General features: G+C 28.1%; 1 protein-coding gene across 3 annotated transcripts in view; it reads right to left on the bottom strand.

Moving 5' to 3' along the window:
- Positions 1 to 20926, bottom strand: part of LOC145256514 (epidermal growth factor receptor kinase substrate 8-like) — a 258101-nt gene that overhangs the window by 48875 nt on the left and 188300 nt on the right. For all 3 annotated transcript variants that reach the window (XM_080115500.1, XM_080115501.1, XM_080115502.1), the window contains 3 exons: positions 16301 to 16405; positions 1527 to 1654; positions 172 to 333 (listed from right to left, as the gene is read on the bottom strand). In XM_080115500.1, the coding sequence (XP_079971626.1) occupies positions 172 to 333; positions 1527 to 1654; positions 16301 to 16405 (395 nt within the window). The remainder of the gene's footprint in view (positions 1 to 171; positions 334 to 1526; positions 1655 to 16300; positions 16406 to 20926) is intronic.

The following is a 20926-nucleotide window of genomic DNA, read 5'->3' as shown; positions in this document are numbered from 1 at the left end:
TCAACCTAATCTAATATACAAAAGGCAAAACGTGTGTGTGTGCTAATATGAATATAAATGAAACTCAGTATAGATATTTAAAATATATGAATATGAATATAAATGCTGCCGAAAAATAAACTCAGTATAAATATTTAAAATAAAATCACTGTCGTAAGGAGACATCCTTACCGGAACAGAACCAGCCAGAAAGATGTGCATGTGTGCCTCACGGCGGTCATTATTTTCGGCTACTGTCAAAAGGACGAGATTGTTGTAGACTTCTCGTTTGTCAGGTTTAGAAATGGCAACAGGATTTCGCAAAGAAGCCAAAGGGAAACGTTCCACCTCATTCTGCAAAGAATACAAACAATAAATATTAATACAAATCGTAGTCATTATACCCACTAACATGAACAACAATTTTTTACTTTTGGGTTTATGGTACTTCAGGTTTTCAAAGTTTAGGAGATTGAAGCATTTTACATTTGGGAGGGGAGCCTGCGGATCAAGTTAGGATTAGGAATGAGACAAGGGAACCTGGAGCTCTTTACAATTAAGAATAAGGTGGGACAGATTGAGGCACTTTACAGTTGGGAAATAAGTGTCAAGGACAATGTGGAGGAGTTTGGGGATCTTTACAGTTGGGATGAGATGGAGGAGCCTGAAACACTTTACAGTCAAGATGGGGCGGAGGAACCTGGGGCACTTTACAGTTGGGATGAGGTGGAGGAACATGGGGCACTTTACAGTTGGGATGAGGTGGAGGAACATGGGGCACTTTACAGTTGGGATGAGGCGGAGGAGCCTGGGGCACTTTACAGTTGGGATGAGGCGGAGGAGCCTGGGGCACTTTACAGTTGGGATGAGGCGGAGGAGCCTGGGGCACTTTACAGTTGGGATGAGGCGGAGGAGCCTGGGGCACTTTACAGTTGGGATGAGGCGGAGGAACATGGGGCACTTTACAGTTGGGATGAGGCGGAGGAGCCTGGGGCACTTTACAGTTGGGATGAGGCGGAGGAGCCTGGGGCACTTTACAGTTGGGATGAGGCGGAGGAGCCTGGGGCACTTTATAGTTGGGATGAGGCGGAGGAGCCTGGGGCACTTTACAGTTGGGATGAGATGAAGGAACATGGGGCACTTTACAGTTGGGATGAGGTGGAGGAGCCTGGGGCACTTTACAGTTGGGACTAGAAGGGGGTATCTGGGGCATTTTACAGTTGAGATGAGGAGGGGGAGCCTGGGGCACTTTACAGTTAGGACAAGGCAAAAGAGGCTGGGGCACTTTACAGTTGGGACAAGGTGGAGATTTTCTAGCAGAAACTGCATTTGCATGGACACAGATTTTCTGTGAAAAAAAAATAAAAGGCACTTCAATAACAAAGGTTTGTAGCATTAGAAAAATAGTGTTCCATGGAGAGTATGGAGCTTTGGTAAATGAGAGCAGGGACCTGCGTAAGTGTTAATGATGCTCTAATGATCGTAGGCAAAATTATTTTTGGAGCAAAGGTGAATGAAAGAGGCGGTAACAGAAAGAAAAGACTCACCCCAGTTCCCTTCTCGTGGATAACTAAATAGTCACGCTCAATAATAAGAATGCACTTCATCGTCCAAATGCCACTGGTGTTGGCCATCGCGGCCAATTTTGATAATCCCACATCTGGTCTGAGGGCATCTGGAGGGAAAAAAAACGTGAAAGAATGAATGTCTTGAATACAAATAACAAACTCTTATAAATTTATCGAAAATCATCTTTCATTTTCCATTCAAAGCATATAATTGTTTCAGTCTACCATCAATATATTTATAGTGTTCATAATGCACATTATTATCTTTATTTTGGTTACGCTATCATCAGTGCTCATATATATAAATGAACTAGCTGGATGCCCAACGTTGTTCAGTCATACAATATGCTTGAACATGATATTTTAATTTGTGCTGATTGCATATGTATTATTATAGAATTAATCCTCTATTGATTATTATATATTACGAGAAATAATTTGTCTGGTCGACTAATTCAAAAAAAAAAAAAAAAAAAAAACATAAAATAAATAATAATGATAATGTAGTTCATCAAATTCCGTCCGTGTTTGTTTACAATATCATGTCAGCTGATATTTGGACTTGACGATGAATTCCCTGGAAACTCACTTCTGATTAATGTTTAATTTTAAAATATACAAACAAAGAAATGATTTGCTGTGTTTCCAAATGTCAACAAATCTTTTTTACTAAGAAATTATTTGTTGAGATTTTATTATCTCCCTTGCCGGTGCAACCTAAAATTTTTCCCTGTAATTCTACGAAAAAGAAAGACTATTTTTAGGATCGGACTTTTTTGATTTACGATACTTTATCGGACGAATTTCTGTATAAAACATATCTAAGAACACTGCCAGCCATATAAATTACCTTTGTGTGAAATTTGCAAGAGATAGAATCAGCCATTTCAGAACCTATAAGGAACGAACTCACACACACAAAGTGACTTTTACATAATAGAAGAGATAAAGTGGCAACCTCCACAGGGAAACAGTTGTATTCCATATTCAATTTTATAATTTATATTGTTTTATAATTTTTTTTATAACAAGTGAAGCATGCATGGTCCCCCGTGAGTGCACAGTGAACGAAGGCATACAAAAAATGACTAAGTTCAGCATTTGCCCACCCCCCACCCCATTAAACCCCAAAATTCCCAGGGGACGTCAAATCCTGGTGAAAATGAACAAACGGTGTATTTTTAGGCCTTAACATATGTAAATTTGAGTTCTGCACTATGTTTGTATGTGTGTATAAAAATAAATTAATATCAATATTTGTATGCATATATAAAAATTAATATCAATGTTTGTATGTGTGTATAAAAATAAATTAATATCAATGTTTGTATGCGTATATAAAAATAAATTAATATCAATGTTTGTATGTGTATATAAAAATAAATTAATATCAATGTTTGTATGCGTATATAAAAATAAATTAATATCAATGTTTGTATGCGTATATAAAAATAAATTAATATTAATGTTTGTATGCGTGTATAAAAATAAATTAATATCAATGTTTGTATGCGTGTATAAAAATAAATTAATATCAATGTTTGTATGCGTATATAAAAATAAATTAATATTAATATTTGTATGCGTATATAAAAATAAATTAATATCAATGTTTGTATGCGTATATAAAAATAAATTAATATCAATGTTTGTATGTGTGTATAAAAATAAATTAATATCAATGTTTGTATGTGTGTATAAAAATAAATTAATATCAATGTTTGTATGCGTATATAAAAATAAATTAATATCAATGTTTGTATGTGTGTATAAAAATAAATTAATATCAATGTTTTTATGTGTGTATAAAAATTAATTAATATCAATATTTGTATGCGTATATAAAAATAAATTAATATCAATATTTGTATGTGTATATAAAAATAAATTAATATCAATGTTTATATGCGTATATAAAAATAAATTAATATCAATGTTTGTATGCGTACATAAAAATAAAATAATATCAATGTTTGTATGCGTATATAAAAATAAATTAATATCAATGTTTGTATGCGTATATAAAAATAAATTAATATCAATATTTGTATGCATATATAAAAATAAATTAATATCAATGTTTGTATGTGTACATAAAAATAAAATAATATCAATGTTTGTATGCATATATAAAAATTAATTAATATCAATATTTGTATGTGTATATAAAAATAAATTAATATCAATGTTTGTATGCATATATAAAAATAAATTAATATCAATGTTTGTATGTGTATATAAAAATAAATTAATATCAATGTTTGTATGTGTGTATAAAAATAAATTAATATTAATATTTGTATGTGTATATAAAAATAAATTAATATTAATATTTGTATGTGTGTATAAAAATAAATTAATATCAATATTTGTATGTGTGTATAAAAATAAATTAATATCTATGTTTGTATGTGTATATAAAAATAAATTAATATCAATGTTTGTATGTGTATATAAAAATAAATTAATATCAATATTTGTATGCATATATAAAAATAAATTAATATCAATATTTGTATGCATATATAAAAATAAATTAATATCAATGTTTGTATGTGTGTATAAAAATAAATTAATATTAATATTTGTATGTGTGTATAAAAATAAATTAATATCAATATTTGTATGCATATATAAAAATAAATTAATATCAATATTTGTATGCATATATAAAAATAAATTAATATCAATGTTTGTATGTGTGTATAAAAATAAATTAATATTAATATTTGTATGTGTGTATAAAAATAAATTAATATCAATGTTTGTATGTGTGTATAAAAATAAATTAATATCAATGTTTGTATGTGTATATAAAAATAAATTAATATCAATGTTTGTATGTGCATATAAAAATAAATTAATATCAATGTTTGTATGTGTGTATAAAAATAAATTAATATCAATATTTGTATGTGTATATAAAAATAAATTAATATCAATATTTGTATGTGTGTATAAAAATAAATTAATATCAATGTTTGTATGTATGTATAAAAATAAATTAATATCAATGTTTGTATGTGTGTATAAAAATAAATTAATATCAATGTTTGTATGTGTGTATAAAAATAAATTAATATCAATGTTTGTATGTATGTATAAAAATAAATTAATATCAATGTTTGTATGTGTGTATAAAAATAAATTAATATCAATGTTTTTATGTGTATATAAAAATTAATTAATATCAATATTTGTATGTGTATATAAAAATAAATTAATATCAATATTTGTATGTGTATATAAAAATAAATTAATATCAATATTTGTATGTGTATATAAAAATAAATTAATATCAATATTTGTATGTGTATATAAAAATAAATTAATATCAATGTTTGTATGTGTATATAAAAATAAATTAATATCAATATTTGTATGTGTATATAAAAATAAATTAATATCAATGTTTGTATGTGTATATAAAAATAAATTAATATCAATATTTGTATGTGTATATAAAAATAAATTAATATCAATATTTGTATGTGTATATAAAAATAAATTAATATCAATATTTGTATGTGTATATAAAAATAAATTAATATCAATGTTTGTATGTGCCTGTGTTCCCTATAGAAAAAAAATTTAGAAAATCTACATAAAACCTAAATACATAAAATTTTCTGGAGAAAACAATGAAATCGTCTTAACGATATAATCATGTTGACATTAGTAGTCATTAGATCACTGGTTAAACAACATTAAGCCTGGACAGTATCAGATGGGTAGCCATTTGGTAATATCAGATGCTGCATGTAGGGGGACATCAACACCTCTCTTCAAGTAAAATTTATTTTTGCGGAACAAACTGGATTTGAACTTGGGACACTCATGTCATCAGTCCATGTCGTTAACCACTGAACTACCATCACCACCAGACATCCTCATGGAGCTTCCTCCTTTGGGAGAAGGTTGTTCAAACTAAGGAGAATGTCGTTATCACACATAACACTAATTTCAAATCAATGTGTTTAATCTTTCTGTGTTTCCTTTAAAGGATCTATGGGTAGCGAACTCTTGAAAACTTCAAATACGTACACTCAATACTGTACTATCTTTCATTTCAAACATATTGCCACTTGGACGTAAGAAGCTATTATTTGGGATCATGTTTAACAGGGGATTATGGAGATTAAGAAATAGGCTGTCTTAATATTTCATTTAAAATTCTGCTATAGAGAAAGCGAAAATTTACGTCTTGTCAGATTAAAGAAAATAATTTTTCAAAGTTTAAATGCAACAAACCAACAAAGCTTCAAGCCATTTTAAATTTAAGCAGGACTTGCAAAAGAAAATGATATTTAAATCTTTAAAATGACAGACAAACAAAATGCTATGTCAAAACTTGGCATCTATATATATAAAAGGCAAAATGTTTGTTAGTGTGTGCACATTTTTTGTATGTCTGGCAAAAGCTTTTTGGGGTGAGCACTCGGGGGGGGGCACTGTTTCTTAGAACTTTTTACATACTACCTAGATTATAATATCTATGATTCATGAAATGAGGTCATGTGTATCTTTTATTTGGGTGACTTTTACACGCTATTTTCGCGATCGTTTTTACTCTCTGCGTGTTTGTTTGGCTTTTCCATATATAAGCGAAACTGAATGAACCTCCCTGGCATTCGTGACAGGGATGTCAAGAAAGCAATAAGGCTTGATCAATGCGGTTTCCCCCAACATCTTGGGGGAGACACAGAAACTGCATTACAGCCAAAGTTAATTTCATTCCCCTATGGCGTGATGTTTGACCTCATTAAATTTATGCACCTATCACTTAACTTTTTAACACATATTTTAGTGATTACTATATTATAATACATATATTTTAGTGATTACTATATTATAATACATATATTTTAGTGATTACTATATTATAATACATATATTTTAGTGATTACTATATTATGATACATATATTTCAGTGATTACTATATTATAATACATATATTTTAGTGATTACTATATTATAATACATTTATTTTAGTGATTACTATATTATAATACATATATTTTAGTGATTACTATATTATAATACATTTATTTTAGTGATTACTATATTATAATACATATATTTTAGTGATTACTATATTATAATACATATATTTTAGTGATTACTATATTATAATACATATATTTTAGTGATTACTATATTATGATACATATATTTTAGTGATTACTATATTATGATACATATATTTTAGTGATTACTATATTATGATACATATATTTTAGTGATTACTATATTATAATACATATATTTTAGTGATTACTATATTATAATACACATATTTTAGTGATTACTATATTATAATACACATATTTTAGTGATTACTATATTATAATACATATATTTTAGTGATTACTATATTATAATACATATATTTTAGTGATTACTATATTATGATACATATATTTTAGTGATTACTATATTATGATACATATATTTTAGTGATTACTATATTATGATACATATATTTTAGTGATTACTATATTATAATACATATATTTTAGTGATTACTATATTATAATACATATATTTTAGTGATTACTATATTATAATACACATATTTTAGTGATTACTATATTATAATACACATATTTTAGTGATTACTATATTATAATACATATATTTTAGTGATTACTATATTATAATACATATATTTTAGTGATTACTATATTATAATACACATATTTTAGTGATTACTATATTATAATACACATATTTTAGTGATTACTATATTATAATACACATATTTTAGTGATTACTATATTATAATACACATATTTTAGTGATTACTATATTATAATACATATATTTTAGTGATTACTATATTATAATACATATATTTTAGTGATTACTATATTATAATACATATATTTTAGTGATTACTATATTATAATACATATATTTTAGTGATTACTATATTATGATACATCTATTTTAGTGATTACTATATTATAATGCATATATTTTAGTGATTACTATATTATAATACATATATTTTAGTGATTACTATATTATAATACATATATTTTAGTGATTACTATATTATAATACATATATTTTAGTGATTACTATATTATGATACATATATTTTAGTGATTACTATATTATGATACATCTATTTTAGTGATTACTATATTATAATACATATATTTTAGTGATTACTATATTATAATACATATATTTTAGTGATTACTATATTATAATACATATATTTTAGTGATTACTATATTATAATACATATATTTTAGTGATTACTATATTATAATACATATATTTTAGTGATTACTATATTATAATACATATATTTTAGTGATTACTATATTATAATACATATATTTTAGTGATTACTATATTATGATACATATATTTTAGTGATTACTATATTATAATACATATATTTTAGTGATTACTATATTATAATACATATATTTTAGTGATTACTATATTATAATACATATATTTTAGTGATTACTATATTATGATACATCTATTTTAGTGATTACTATATTATCATACATATATTTTAGTGATTACTATATTATAATACATATATTTTAGTGATTACTATATTATAATACATATATTTTAGTGATTACTATATTATAATACATATATTTTAGTGATTACTATATTATAATACATATATTTAAGTGATTACTATATTATAATACATCTATTTTAGTGATTACTATATTATAATACATATATTTTAGTGATTACTATATTATGATACATATATTTTAGTGATTACTATATTATAATACATATATTTTAGTGATTACTATATTATAATACATATATTTTAGTGATTACTATATTATAATACATTTATTTTAGTGATTACTATATTATAATACATATATTTTAGTGATTACTATATTATGATACATATATTTTAGTGATTACTATATTATGATACATATATTTTAGTGATTACTATATTATGATACATATATTTTAGTGATTACTATATTATGATACATATATTTTAGTGATTACTATATTATGATACATATATTTTAGTGATTACTATATTATGATACATATATTTTAGTGATTACTATATTATGATACATATATTTTAGTGATTACTATATTATGATACATATATTTTAGTGATTACTATATTATGATACATATATTTTAGTGATTACTATATTATGATACATTTATTTTAGTGATTACTATATTATAATACATATATTTTAGTGATTACTATATTATAATACATATATTTTAGTGATTACTATATTATAATACATATATTTTAGTGATTAATATATTATGATACATATATTTTAGTGATTACTATACTATGATACATATATTTTAGTGATTACTATACTATGATACATATATTTTAGTGATTACTATATTATAATACATTTATTTTAGTGATTACTATATTATAATACATATATTTTAGTGATTACTATATTATGATACATATATTTTAGTGATTACTATATTATAATACATTTATTTTAGTGATTACTATATTATAATACATATATTTTAGTGATTACTATATTATAATACATTTATTTTAGTGATTACTATATTATAATACATTTATTTTAGTGATTACTATATTATGATACATATATTTTAGTGATTACTATATTATGATACATATATTTTAGTGATTACTATATTATGATACATATATTTTAGTGATTACTATATTATAATACATTTATTTTAGTGATTAATATATTATAATACATCTATTTTAGTGATTACTATATTATAATACATCTATTTTAGTGATTACTATATTATAATACATTTATTTTAGTGATTACTATATTATAATACATATATTTTAGTGATTACTATATTATAATACATATATTTTAGTGATTACTATATTATAATACATTTATTTTAGTGATTACTATATTATAATACATATATTTTAGTGATTACTATATTATAATACATATATTTTAGTGATTACTATATTATGATACATATATTTTAGTGATTACTATATTATAATACATATATTTTAGTGATTACTATATTATGATACATCTATTTTAGTGATTACTATATTATAATACATATATTTTAGTGATTACTATATTATAATACATATATTTTAGTGATTACTATATTATAATACATATATTTTAGTGATTACTATATTATAATACATATATTTTAGTGATTACTATATTATAATACATTTATTTTAGTGATTACTATATTATAATACATATATTTTAGTGATTACTATATTATAATACATATATTTTAGTGATTACTATATTATAATACATATATTTTAGTGATTACTATATTATAATACATTTATTTTAGTGATTACTATATTATAATACATATATTTTAGTGATTACTATATTATAATACATATATTTTAGTGATTACTATATTATAATACATTTATTTTAGTGATTACTATATTATAATACATATATTTTAGTGATTACTATATTATAATACATATATTTTAGTGATTACTATATTATGATACATATATTTTAGTGATTACTATATTATAATACATATATTTTAGTGATTACTATATTATGATACATCTATTTTAGTGATTACTATATTATAATACATATATTTTAGTGATTACTATATTATAATACATATATTTTAGTGATTACTATATTATAATACATTTATTTTAGTGATTACTATATTATAATACATATATTTTAGTGATTACTATATTATAATACATATATTTTAGTGATTACTATATTATGATACATATATTTTAGTGATTACTATATTATAATACATATATTTTAGTGATTACTATATTATGATACATCTATTTTAGTGATTACTATATTATAATACATATATTTTAGTGATTACTATATTATAATACATATATTTTAGTGATTACTATATTATGATACATATATTTTAGTGATTACTATATTATGATACATATATTTTAGTGATTACTATATTATAATACATATATTTTAGTGATTACTATATTATGATACATCTATTTTAGTGATTACTATATTATAATACATATATTTTAGTGATTACTATATTATAATACATATATTTTAGTGATTACTATATTATGATACATCTATTTTAGTGATTACTATATTATAATACATCTATTTTAGTGATTACTATATTATAATACATCTATTTTAGTGATTACTATATTATAATACATATATTTTAGTGATTACTATATTATAATACATATATTTTAGTGATTACTATATTATAATACATATATTTTAGTGATTACTATATTATAATACATTTATTTTAGTGATTACTATATTATAATACATATATTTTAGTGATTACTATATTATAATACATATATTTTAGTGATTACTATATTATGATACATATATTTTAGTGATTACTATATTATAATACATCTATTTTAGTGATTACTATATTATAATACATATATTTTAGTGATTACTATATTATAATACATCTATTTTAGTGATTACTATATTATAATACATATATTTTAGTGATTACTATATTATAATACATCTATTTTAGTGATTACTATATTATAATACATATATTTTAGTGATTACTATATTATAATACATATATTTTAGTGATTACTATATTATAATACATATATTTTAGTGATTACTATATTATAATACATTTATTTTAATGATTAATATATTATAATACATCTTTTTTAGTGATTACTATATTATAATACATTTATTTTAATGATTAATATATTATAATACATATATTTTAATGATTACTATATTATAATACATATATTTTAGTGATTACTATATTATAATACATATATTTTAGTGATTACTATATTATAATACATTTATTTTAATGATTAATATATTATAATACATCTTTTTTAGTGATTAATATATTATAACACATTTATTTTAGTTCAATCTTGTCAGACTACAGATGCCCACTGATGGGTGCTTGCACAAGAAATTATTGTTGCAAGGGTTGCACAATCTCTAACCACACCTCTCTTTAGTCGGACCCGTTTTAATTCCTGTCGCAAGTATTTATAAGTTCAGGATGACTGTAAACAATGCCGAGATAAACGGAAAGTACATACAGCACCTTGCTTAACTTTAATACAATGCCTAGTGTTCACAAATGGTCACTCATCTTGTACTGGCCAGGCTCACCATTGCTTAACTTTGGTGATATCTTGTGAGAACCGATGTGTGAACCGCATATAATCAAATAATTAATCTACTGTTAAAATTTTTTTGCTTGCTTGTCCTCATGGAAAATTGATGACATCATTTTGTGAAGTCATGTTGTCATAATTGGTCTAGTGAATCCGTCACTTTTAATAATTTCATAAGGTTCAGAAGCATATCTGTAATTTGGTTTACCCCACCCTTTTCTTTTCTGTACACCTTCTCTTTCTCATATACATTGTGATGTAATACTAATATTAAAATATCTAACATATTTGACTTAGTGAATAAAGAGTATAGTTTCTAAAAGTGAATTTATTGCATCAAGTTTACTTAAGTGTTGCTAAACACGTCAATATTAACATTCTAAAGCATGTGAATCATCATGAAGAAGTTTGAAAAAATAATTATTTTTACATAACTTTCTCACAACTGAGGCTATTCTCTACAAATCGACTATCAGATATTTTATGGACGACTGTTGTCATATTGTGGTAAATCTCTGTACCCTTTTAAGGTTCTTGATAAGATACTTTGGTTTGCTCCACCTTTTTTTTCTTCTCTACACCCTCTTTTTCATATTCATTTTAAGGTTCTTGATAAGACGCTTTGGTTTGCTCCACCTTTTTTTTTCTTCTCTACACCCTCTTTTTCATATTCATTTTAAGGTTCTTGATAATATACTTTGGTTTGCTCCACCTTTTTTTTTCTTCTCTACACCCTCTTTTTCATATTCATTTTAAGGTTCTTGATAAGATAATTTGGTTTGCTCCACCTTTTTTTTTCCTCTCTACACCCTCTTTTTCATATTCATTTTAAGGTTCTTGATAAGATACTTTGGTTTGCTCCACCTTTTTTTTCTTCTCTACACCCTCTTTTTCATATTCATTTTAAGGTTCTTGATAAGATAATTTGGTTTGCTCCAACTTTTTTTTCTCTGCGCCCTCTTTTTCACATTCACAGTCATGATGTTGTTAATCTCTTCTATAAATACTAACACGACATGTTCTTCAGAATTGTCTGTTCTTTCCCCTGCTTCTTTTGTTCCAGCTCGTTTGATCCATTAGTCTTTCCAAAAACTGGAGGCTTGTAGAACTCCTCCTCTACTGTTTTCCTCCTATCTATAGCTTTTCCTTTTTCAACACTGAGATCAAAAAGCATCTTCTGTTTTTATTGTTAAGAATCTTTCATTTATTGAAGTGAATCTCTGTACAATCTAAGGTTTAGAAGTGTGTATCTAATTTGGTTTGCTACACCTTTTTCGTCTCCTCTGCACCCTCTTTTGCATATTCATACATGTGATATTATTAGTCTCAGTCTCTACTATAAATACTAATATGGATTCTTTTGTTGCAGCATGATAAATAATAACCTTGAACCAGCACGAGTAGAATGATCACAGTCTGTGCCATGAATGCATGCGGGTATATTCGTAATAATTTATGCATCGCAAATACATAACACTGAAACAAAAGATGTGTGCATTTACTTTTCGTAATTATTTTTAAATCAAACAAATAATTATTCATTCAAAATCTTTATTATTGATAGCACATCCCCATTATTTAAAAGATAAATATATTTCTGCTCCTCGGAAAATCAGTTCTCCCTATCACTGCAAACACTTTATCAAACCTAAACATTTTCTATCTATATATCTGTAAAAGTGAAAGTGTCTGCCTGTCTGTCTGTGCATGTGTGCCTGTCTGTCTGTGTACATTTCCTTACAAAATAACTCTGTCAATTTTCAGTCTACGGACTCAAAATTTTATATACAGGGTATGGAGATTTGAGAAAATCTTTGCAATCCATTTTCGGCCAGAAATTTGGCTGTTAAGAGGTCAAAGTTCAACGATTTGACCTTTGAGAACTCTACCAAACTCCTCTGCCAATTTTGGATCTAAACATTTGAAATTTTAGATTTAGGTTACTTGGACATGCTGCAAACTTTTTAATTTGATTTCAGCCCAAAACAATAGACGTTAAGGGGTCAAAATTGGGGTCAAAGTTTTTTCAAATTTGACCTCTGCAGTCTCTACCAAATTACTCAGCCAATTTTTGGTCTAAACATTTGAAATTTTACATAAAGCATATTCAGACATAAAGCAAGAATTTGGGAATTCCAGGCATTCTATGTAGGAGGACGTCGACACCTCCCTACAAGAGTTTTTGGCCAAAAATTTTGCTGACAGGAGGTCAAAGTTAAAAGAGTTGACCTTTGCAGACTCTACCAAACTCCTCCACTAATTTTGGGTCTAAACACTTGAAATTTTAGATGTAGGTTGCCTACAGTCAAACCTTTTAATATATAGATATGCACATAAAGTTATGAGCAGTGCATAGGGCCCAAGCAAAGCTGGTTGAACTGCTAGTATATATATATATATATATATATATATATATATATATATAAAACCACTTTTTGGAATAAAATTGTACTTTGAGCTGATGAATTTCTGTCTCAGTTTATAGTTCTTTATAATGTGAAATTGTCTGTGTGTGTCTGTGTACATTTCCCTATCAAACTACTCTGTCAATTTTCAGTCTACAGACTCGAGATTTGACATAGGGGTACTGAGATTTAAAAAAAAAATGCATCTGCAATTTGATTGGCCCTATCCTTCCTTCTCTATAATCATTCTCTCTCTCAGAGATGTGATATTGCTAGTCACTGGTTTCTATTCATATGTGTTGAGCAACACATATTAACCTTGTTATTAGCAACGTTGAGCCTGGTTATTACTAAAATGGGTGTCCAATTTGGGAATTCCAGGCGTTCTATGGAGGAGGACGTCGACACCTCCCTGCAAGAGTTGCAAAAACGTAACATCATCTCCCCTAACGGAGATATACACGCAACTGGGGACCGCTTGTGAATTTCATACTCCCATGAAACTCCCTCTTTTGGAGGAAGCCAGTTAAACCCGAATAGGGTTAGTGCTGTAAAATTTATGTGTTCTTCAGCATTGTTTGTTCATTTCCCTGCTTCCTTTGTCCCAGCCTGTTTGATCCATTAGTTTTTCAAAGAATTAAAGGGGTTGTGGAACTCCACCCTTTGCTGTTTTCCTCCTCCCTATAGCATTTCCGTTTTTAAGATTAATGTCAATAAACATCTCCTGTTTTTTTAGGGGTGGGGGGGTAACCATCTTTCATTCTTTTTTGGGTGAAAATACAGAATAATTACAAAACGTCTACCCGCTATATGTTAAGAATAGGTTTCTAAATAATATTTTTTCAGCAGGGTCATATTCGGCACAATTACCTTCTGTTGTCTAATAAAAGTATTTTGATAAAATCGTTGTGTATTTAATTAAACAAAACCCGACTGACTATAACATGATCGTTTTCAAGTCCAATGTAAACAAGTTCATGTTGAGACGGTCTCCTTAAATAATTAAATTATACCCAATTTTCACCACTAATGATTACAACACTGTCTTTCTGATGATCACCGTCCACTCTTTATCCCTTATCCTTGAGTGGAATCAGGTCTTGATAAATGATTACTCCCTTGCAAAAAGTTTATATATTAATACCACAGTACCTTTAACACACATACATGTGTCATGGTTTCCAAATTATAAATTATTCGATCGGGAGATCCTATTTATTAAAAAGGAGGATAAAAGGTGGTAACATACTACAAACATTAAAAATTAGTATATCGATATATAGATACGCTAATTTGATTTTTGTCGTGTGTTGTCACTTTCTATCCTCCTTTTTAATAAATAGGATCTCCCGATCACCAAAGACGCAATGTAAAAAAATAAGAATAAATAAAAAAAAATTTTTTTAAATGATGTTGCTTTTAGGATGTACATTAAACTAAAATATGAGCTTCTTGGTCTTCTGGCTAGGATCCAAAGATAGTATCCGTTCTGTTTAAAGATGGTATAATCATATTGTAGGTTTTCCATTCGCACTGGACGTCCATACAATGGAAATATGTTACAGACTCCTATAAGGATATTGGAGATAAACTGTACTAACCATATATATTCTGACACTACATTAACTACATTACTTAGATAAATACTTTTACAGTTTTAACAAAAGGGATACGATAATATTGCAGGGTTCTATTCACGCTGAACGTCCACTTAACGCCCAGCAAGCAATATATTACATATAAAAGATGCCGTTTTGGAATTTATACAGGTCCTGCTAGTAATATATATATATATAAATATATATTTTTAGCTCCTTACATCTAGTGGCTTCATGCCTTGTCTGGAGTAACTTCCATAAAAAGAACAGAAAAGCAGATGGCTGTGTCATTATTGTTTTAATTCACAGTATATGAAGAAAAGCATATTTCGATCCGTGTGTATTTTATGATGTGAAAATTCATAAATCAAAAATAGTTTTGCGTCTTAGTCTTCGTGTTGATGACCACCGCTTCATTAAAACGGACATCAAATAAGAAAATTATCACAAGGAATAATCATGGGGAAGGAGAAGGAGAAACAATGAAAAATAAAAGACAAGTTTAATGACACAAGAATTCCCCCCCCCCCCTTTTTTTTTCTATTTCTCTCTATTTTGGATTTACTTACCAGACTGGTTTGCAGAGAATGTTGCCAAATGGTCCACCTCAAAACTGGAATATTCACTTCCACCTCGCCCTCCTCCCGCCGGGCGGGAATCATAGGTTTTATAATCTATAATAAAGAAAAGAGATTCAATCAATGCCTATGAAAATATTAATTATTCGCTAAATTCATTGAATGTCTAAGAAAATATTAATTTATTCACTAAATTCATTCAATATCTATGAAAATATTAATTTATTCACTAAATCCATTCAATATCTATGAAAATATTAATTTATTCACTAAATCCATTCAATATCTATGAAAATATTAATTTATTCACTAAATTCATTCAATATCTATGAAAATATTAATTTATTCACTAAATCCATTCAATATCTATGAAAATATTAATTTATTCACTAAATCCATTCAATATCTATGAAAATATTAATTTATTCACTAAATTCATTCAATATCTATGAAAATATTAATTTATTCACTAAATTCATTCAATATCTATGAAAATATTAATTTATTCACTAAATTCATTCAATATCTATGAAAATATTAATTTATTCACTAAATTCATTCAATATCTATGAAAATAATTTATTCACTAAATCCATTCAATATCTATGAAAAAAATAATTTATTCACTAAATTCATTCAATATCTATGAAAATAATAATTTATTCACTAAATTCATTCAATATCTATGAAAATATTAATTTATTCACTAAATTCATTCAATATCTATGAAAATATTAATTTATGCACTAAATACATAATTTAATATTTGATAAATTTTTTAGCCTAATATTTTTAGGTTGCACGAATTGGAATAAGTCGATAGAAGATACCGCCAAGTCTGCTGCAAAATATGCAAAATCTCTATAGTGTCACCATGCTTCTTTACACGGAGTACTCATACCACATCTTTGAAAGTGGGCTAAAAAAACAACACATTAATCACAAATATAATAATCCTGGGAATGAGAAACAGTGTGGGAGTAGCCGCAGAGAGAGAGAGAGAGAGAGAGAGAGAGAGAGAGAGAGATGAAGGGAACTGAGAAAGAGAAGTAGAGAGAGAGGGAGATGAAGGGAACTGAGAAAGAGAAGTAGAGAGAGAGAGATGAAGGGAACTGAGAAAGAGAAGTAGAGAGAGAGGGAGATGAAGGGAACTGAGAAAGAGAAGTAGAGAGAGAGAGAGAGATGAAGGGAACTGAGAAAGAGAAGTAGAGAGAGAGAGGGGGGGAAGTCATAAGAAGAAATAGAGGAGTTTTGAAAGTTTAAAAAAAATTTTTTCCTAGTAATGCTAGGTAATCCTGTCCCTTCCAACGGCGAAATCATATTGCTTTGATCAACCAAGGGTATCGAAAACGCAGCACTTCTAGAATACAAATAAATAAAAAATACATTACTTTGTGACTTACACTAACCTAGGAGGGTACGCATGTGGAACTCACCCTATTTTGCCAACTGTGGTGCACACCCAGCAGCTTACAAAAAAAAAATTCCACTAAATTTATGTGCACAACATTAATCACAGATAGCTGACAGTGTGATTCACTGGCGTTAGTGTTTAAAAAAAAAAAAATAAAATAAAATTCGTTTATCAGCATCCTACGATTTTTCGGACTAGAGTGAAAGTCAGTCCCAGAAATTTATGTAAACAAAGAAACTCAAGAAGAGAGTCATTCAGTTCAATCAGCTTCATTTTAATTTTGTTCCCCTACAAATCTAAGGAACTGTAAAAAACAGAAGAGATAATTTCCACTAGATTGTGAAGTCGATTTTGTACTGTGTCAAGGCAAGGTACAGTCATTCAAATGGTGTCCTTCCTAGTACAGGCATTAATGGCTATGACTCATCATCTATTTCTCTCCCTCGAGAGATTCATGAATTCATTGTTGCTCATCATTCACAACCCCATTCGTGCCATTTCTATAAAGTGATGTATTGTCACAGCTTTCTTTACAGCTGTACAGACAGTAGGTTGCAGTTTCTTTCTGTCCGAGCAGTTCCCATACTGGGTGATTGTCTTGACCATTGAATTCAAAGGAATCTTCTGCCCAGTACAACGAGATACGAAAAAATGAACAGAATTATTCCTGCTTGATTGTAATACTTCCGTGTTATATCAGTCACCTGCTTTCCATGACCTCACATTATTCTGATCGGGGTGCTGAAGTGAGTTCTTGAACTTGCTCAAAAGCCTCCCACAGATTAGTGGAAGGAAGGAGGCGCCTAATTTTTTCCTTTGATAGTAGTGCTGTCTCGCTACCCTATACAGTGTCTAATATTCCCAAATAGTCACCCATCTGGTATTAGCCAGGTTTATCATTGCTTAAATTCAATGATTTAATGAGAACTGGTGTGTCAATGTGATTATGATGTGCCCAGGCAAAGTGAGCAACCCGTATTAGATACGTAGAAAACTGCAGATCGAATGATCCGTCTTTTTAGTGCCCTTAGCAGCCAATTGGATATAAGTTTTCTATCTTTGATCTAGAGTGAAAGTCAGTCGCAGGAACTTATCAAAATAAGGGCATTCTTCAGGAAGATGGCTATTCATTTCAACTGGAGTTAAACAAGGACCTGAGCATTGTTGGTGAAAAGAGAGCTTTTTAGACGTGTTAAAACTAAAAAGCAACTTTTTTCACCCACTTGTTCCAAATCAGAACAGAGAATCAGAAACATCTTAATCTGCGTATTCTCTTTTTTTACTTAGTTATACTTACTTTTTTACTTTTACTTATTTTACTTTAGGGTGGCAAAGTAAAAAAAAAAAAAACTTTTTTTAGATTTTTCTTTTCTTTTTATCAAGAATTTTGGAAGGTAACGTTGGTCGATGCTTCTGCATTTACCAAACTAAAGTGAAAGTCAGTAACAGAAACTCATCAAAATAAAGGCCTTCCTGAAATGATCCCCTATTTCCAAACCATTTGATTCCATGATATGAAAAATTCTTTAAAGCCATTCTTAACAAGGAGGGGATGAGAGTAATTGAACCTAACCTTAGTTCATTGGGTATAGCCAGAGAGAATAACACACTGGTGTCCTTAGAAACCGATCCACGATTTCCATAAAGTTGGCTTGGACTCGCTCAGCAGCTGATGGAAATAACTGAAAAAGGCCGGCCAAACGTTCCTCAGTTTTTAATAAATGCACTTTTTTTTTTTTTTTTTTTTTTTTTAGCTAATACGAATTTATAAAGGAAATTTTTTAATAAATTGAAAGAAATAAAAAAATTAATTTTAGGGTTACGGTTGGGTTGGATACATGTTTGTCGTTTATTGTATTTCAGTTCAGGAACCTACCCATGTGCCCGATAATGACGGCCAGTATGCGAGCCTACTAGACCTTTTTCTCACAACTTGCCATGAACTATGTTCAGTTTCTGTTCTGTCGCCTTTTGGATCTTCCGACCACTCTGTTGTATCAATTAAGATAAAAATGAAATGTAATAAGTCCCCAGACGTACCTCTTCATCGTACAGTATATCGATACACTAAGGCTGACTGGGATAGCTTCCGTACATTTATATCTGATCTACCTCTGCATTCCATGTTTAAAAAGGAGTGTCCTCTATAGTATTAGACCTGACTGAATGGTTAATTGTAGGTATTGACCATTTCATACCCTCTAAAAAGTTTCAGCAAAAACCTAACAGCCAGCCATGGTTCTCTCCAGAATGTGCTGCTGCCATTGCGCACAGAAATCACTTTTTCCACTGCTTCAAACGTAATAGATGTATGGAAACTAAAGCCGTTTTCAGGACTGCCAGCAACCATTGTAAGAAAGTAATAAGGAACGCAAGAGAGTTGTATGCTCAATCTGTTAAGTCCAAAGTAGCTGAGCAGCGGCTTGGTTCCCACCAGTTTTGGCAAATAGCAAACAGAATTCTGAACAGAAGCGTGTGCTCCATCCCAACTATCATCAATGGACCTGAGGTAATCTCGTCAGCATCAGACAAAGCCAAACTCTTTGTCAAGAACTTTGCAGCTAATTCTACCCTTTGCGACCAAGACCGCCAACCCCCAATATTTCCTCCTGTATCAGAAAACACGCTATGTGATATACGTATATCTGTACGTGATGTTGCGAAACTAATCAAAAACCTTGATTCGAGTAAAGCAACTGGCTCTGATGGTATTCCAATTATAGTACTCAAAAAACTTCAACCTGAACTAGCGCCCATACTTACAAAACTGTTTAAACGTTGTCTTAAGGAGAATAGTTTCCCATCTCCCTGGAAAATCTCATCAGTATGCCCTGTATTTAAGAATTCAGGTGATCGCTCATCCCCCTCTCAGTACAGGCCAATAAGTCTCCTGTGCGTCATGAGTAAGTTGCTAGAATCTGTGTTAAATACAGAAGTAATCAACCATCTCAACAAAAATAACCTTCTTAGTGACACTCAATATGGTTTCCGTTCTGCTAGATCTACAGCAGATGTCCTTACAGTTATATCGCATAGGATTAGCAAATCTCTCGACGGTGGCAATCTTTCTAGGGCAATTGCTCTTGACATAAAGCCTTTGATAGGGTATGGCATAAAGGTTTACTTCATAAGATCGCTAGCTATGGTATAGCTGGAAAAGTCTTCTCAATTATTAAATCATTTCTTTCTGATAGATTCATAAG

This window comes from Euprymna scolopes, chromosome 32 (genome assembly GCF_053919585.1).
Source record: "Euprymna scolopes isolate OS-2025 chromosome 32, ASM5391958v1, whole genome shotgun sequence".
NCBI lineage: Eukaryota > Metazoa > Mollusca > Cephalopoda > Sepiida > Sepiolidae > Euprymna > Euprymna scolopes.
Note: the sequence above shows the minus strand (reverse complement) of the source record. Positions and strands in the feature narration are given on the sequence as shown.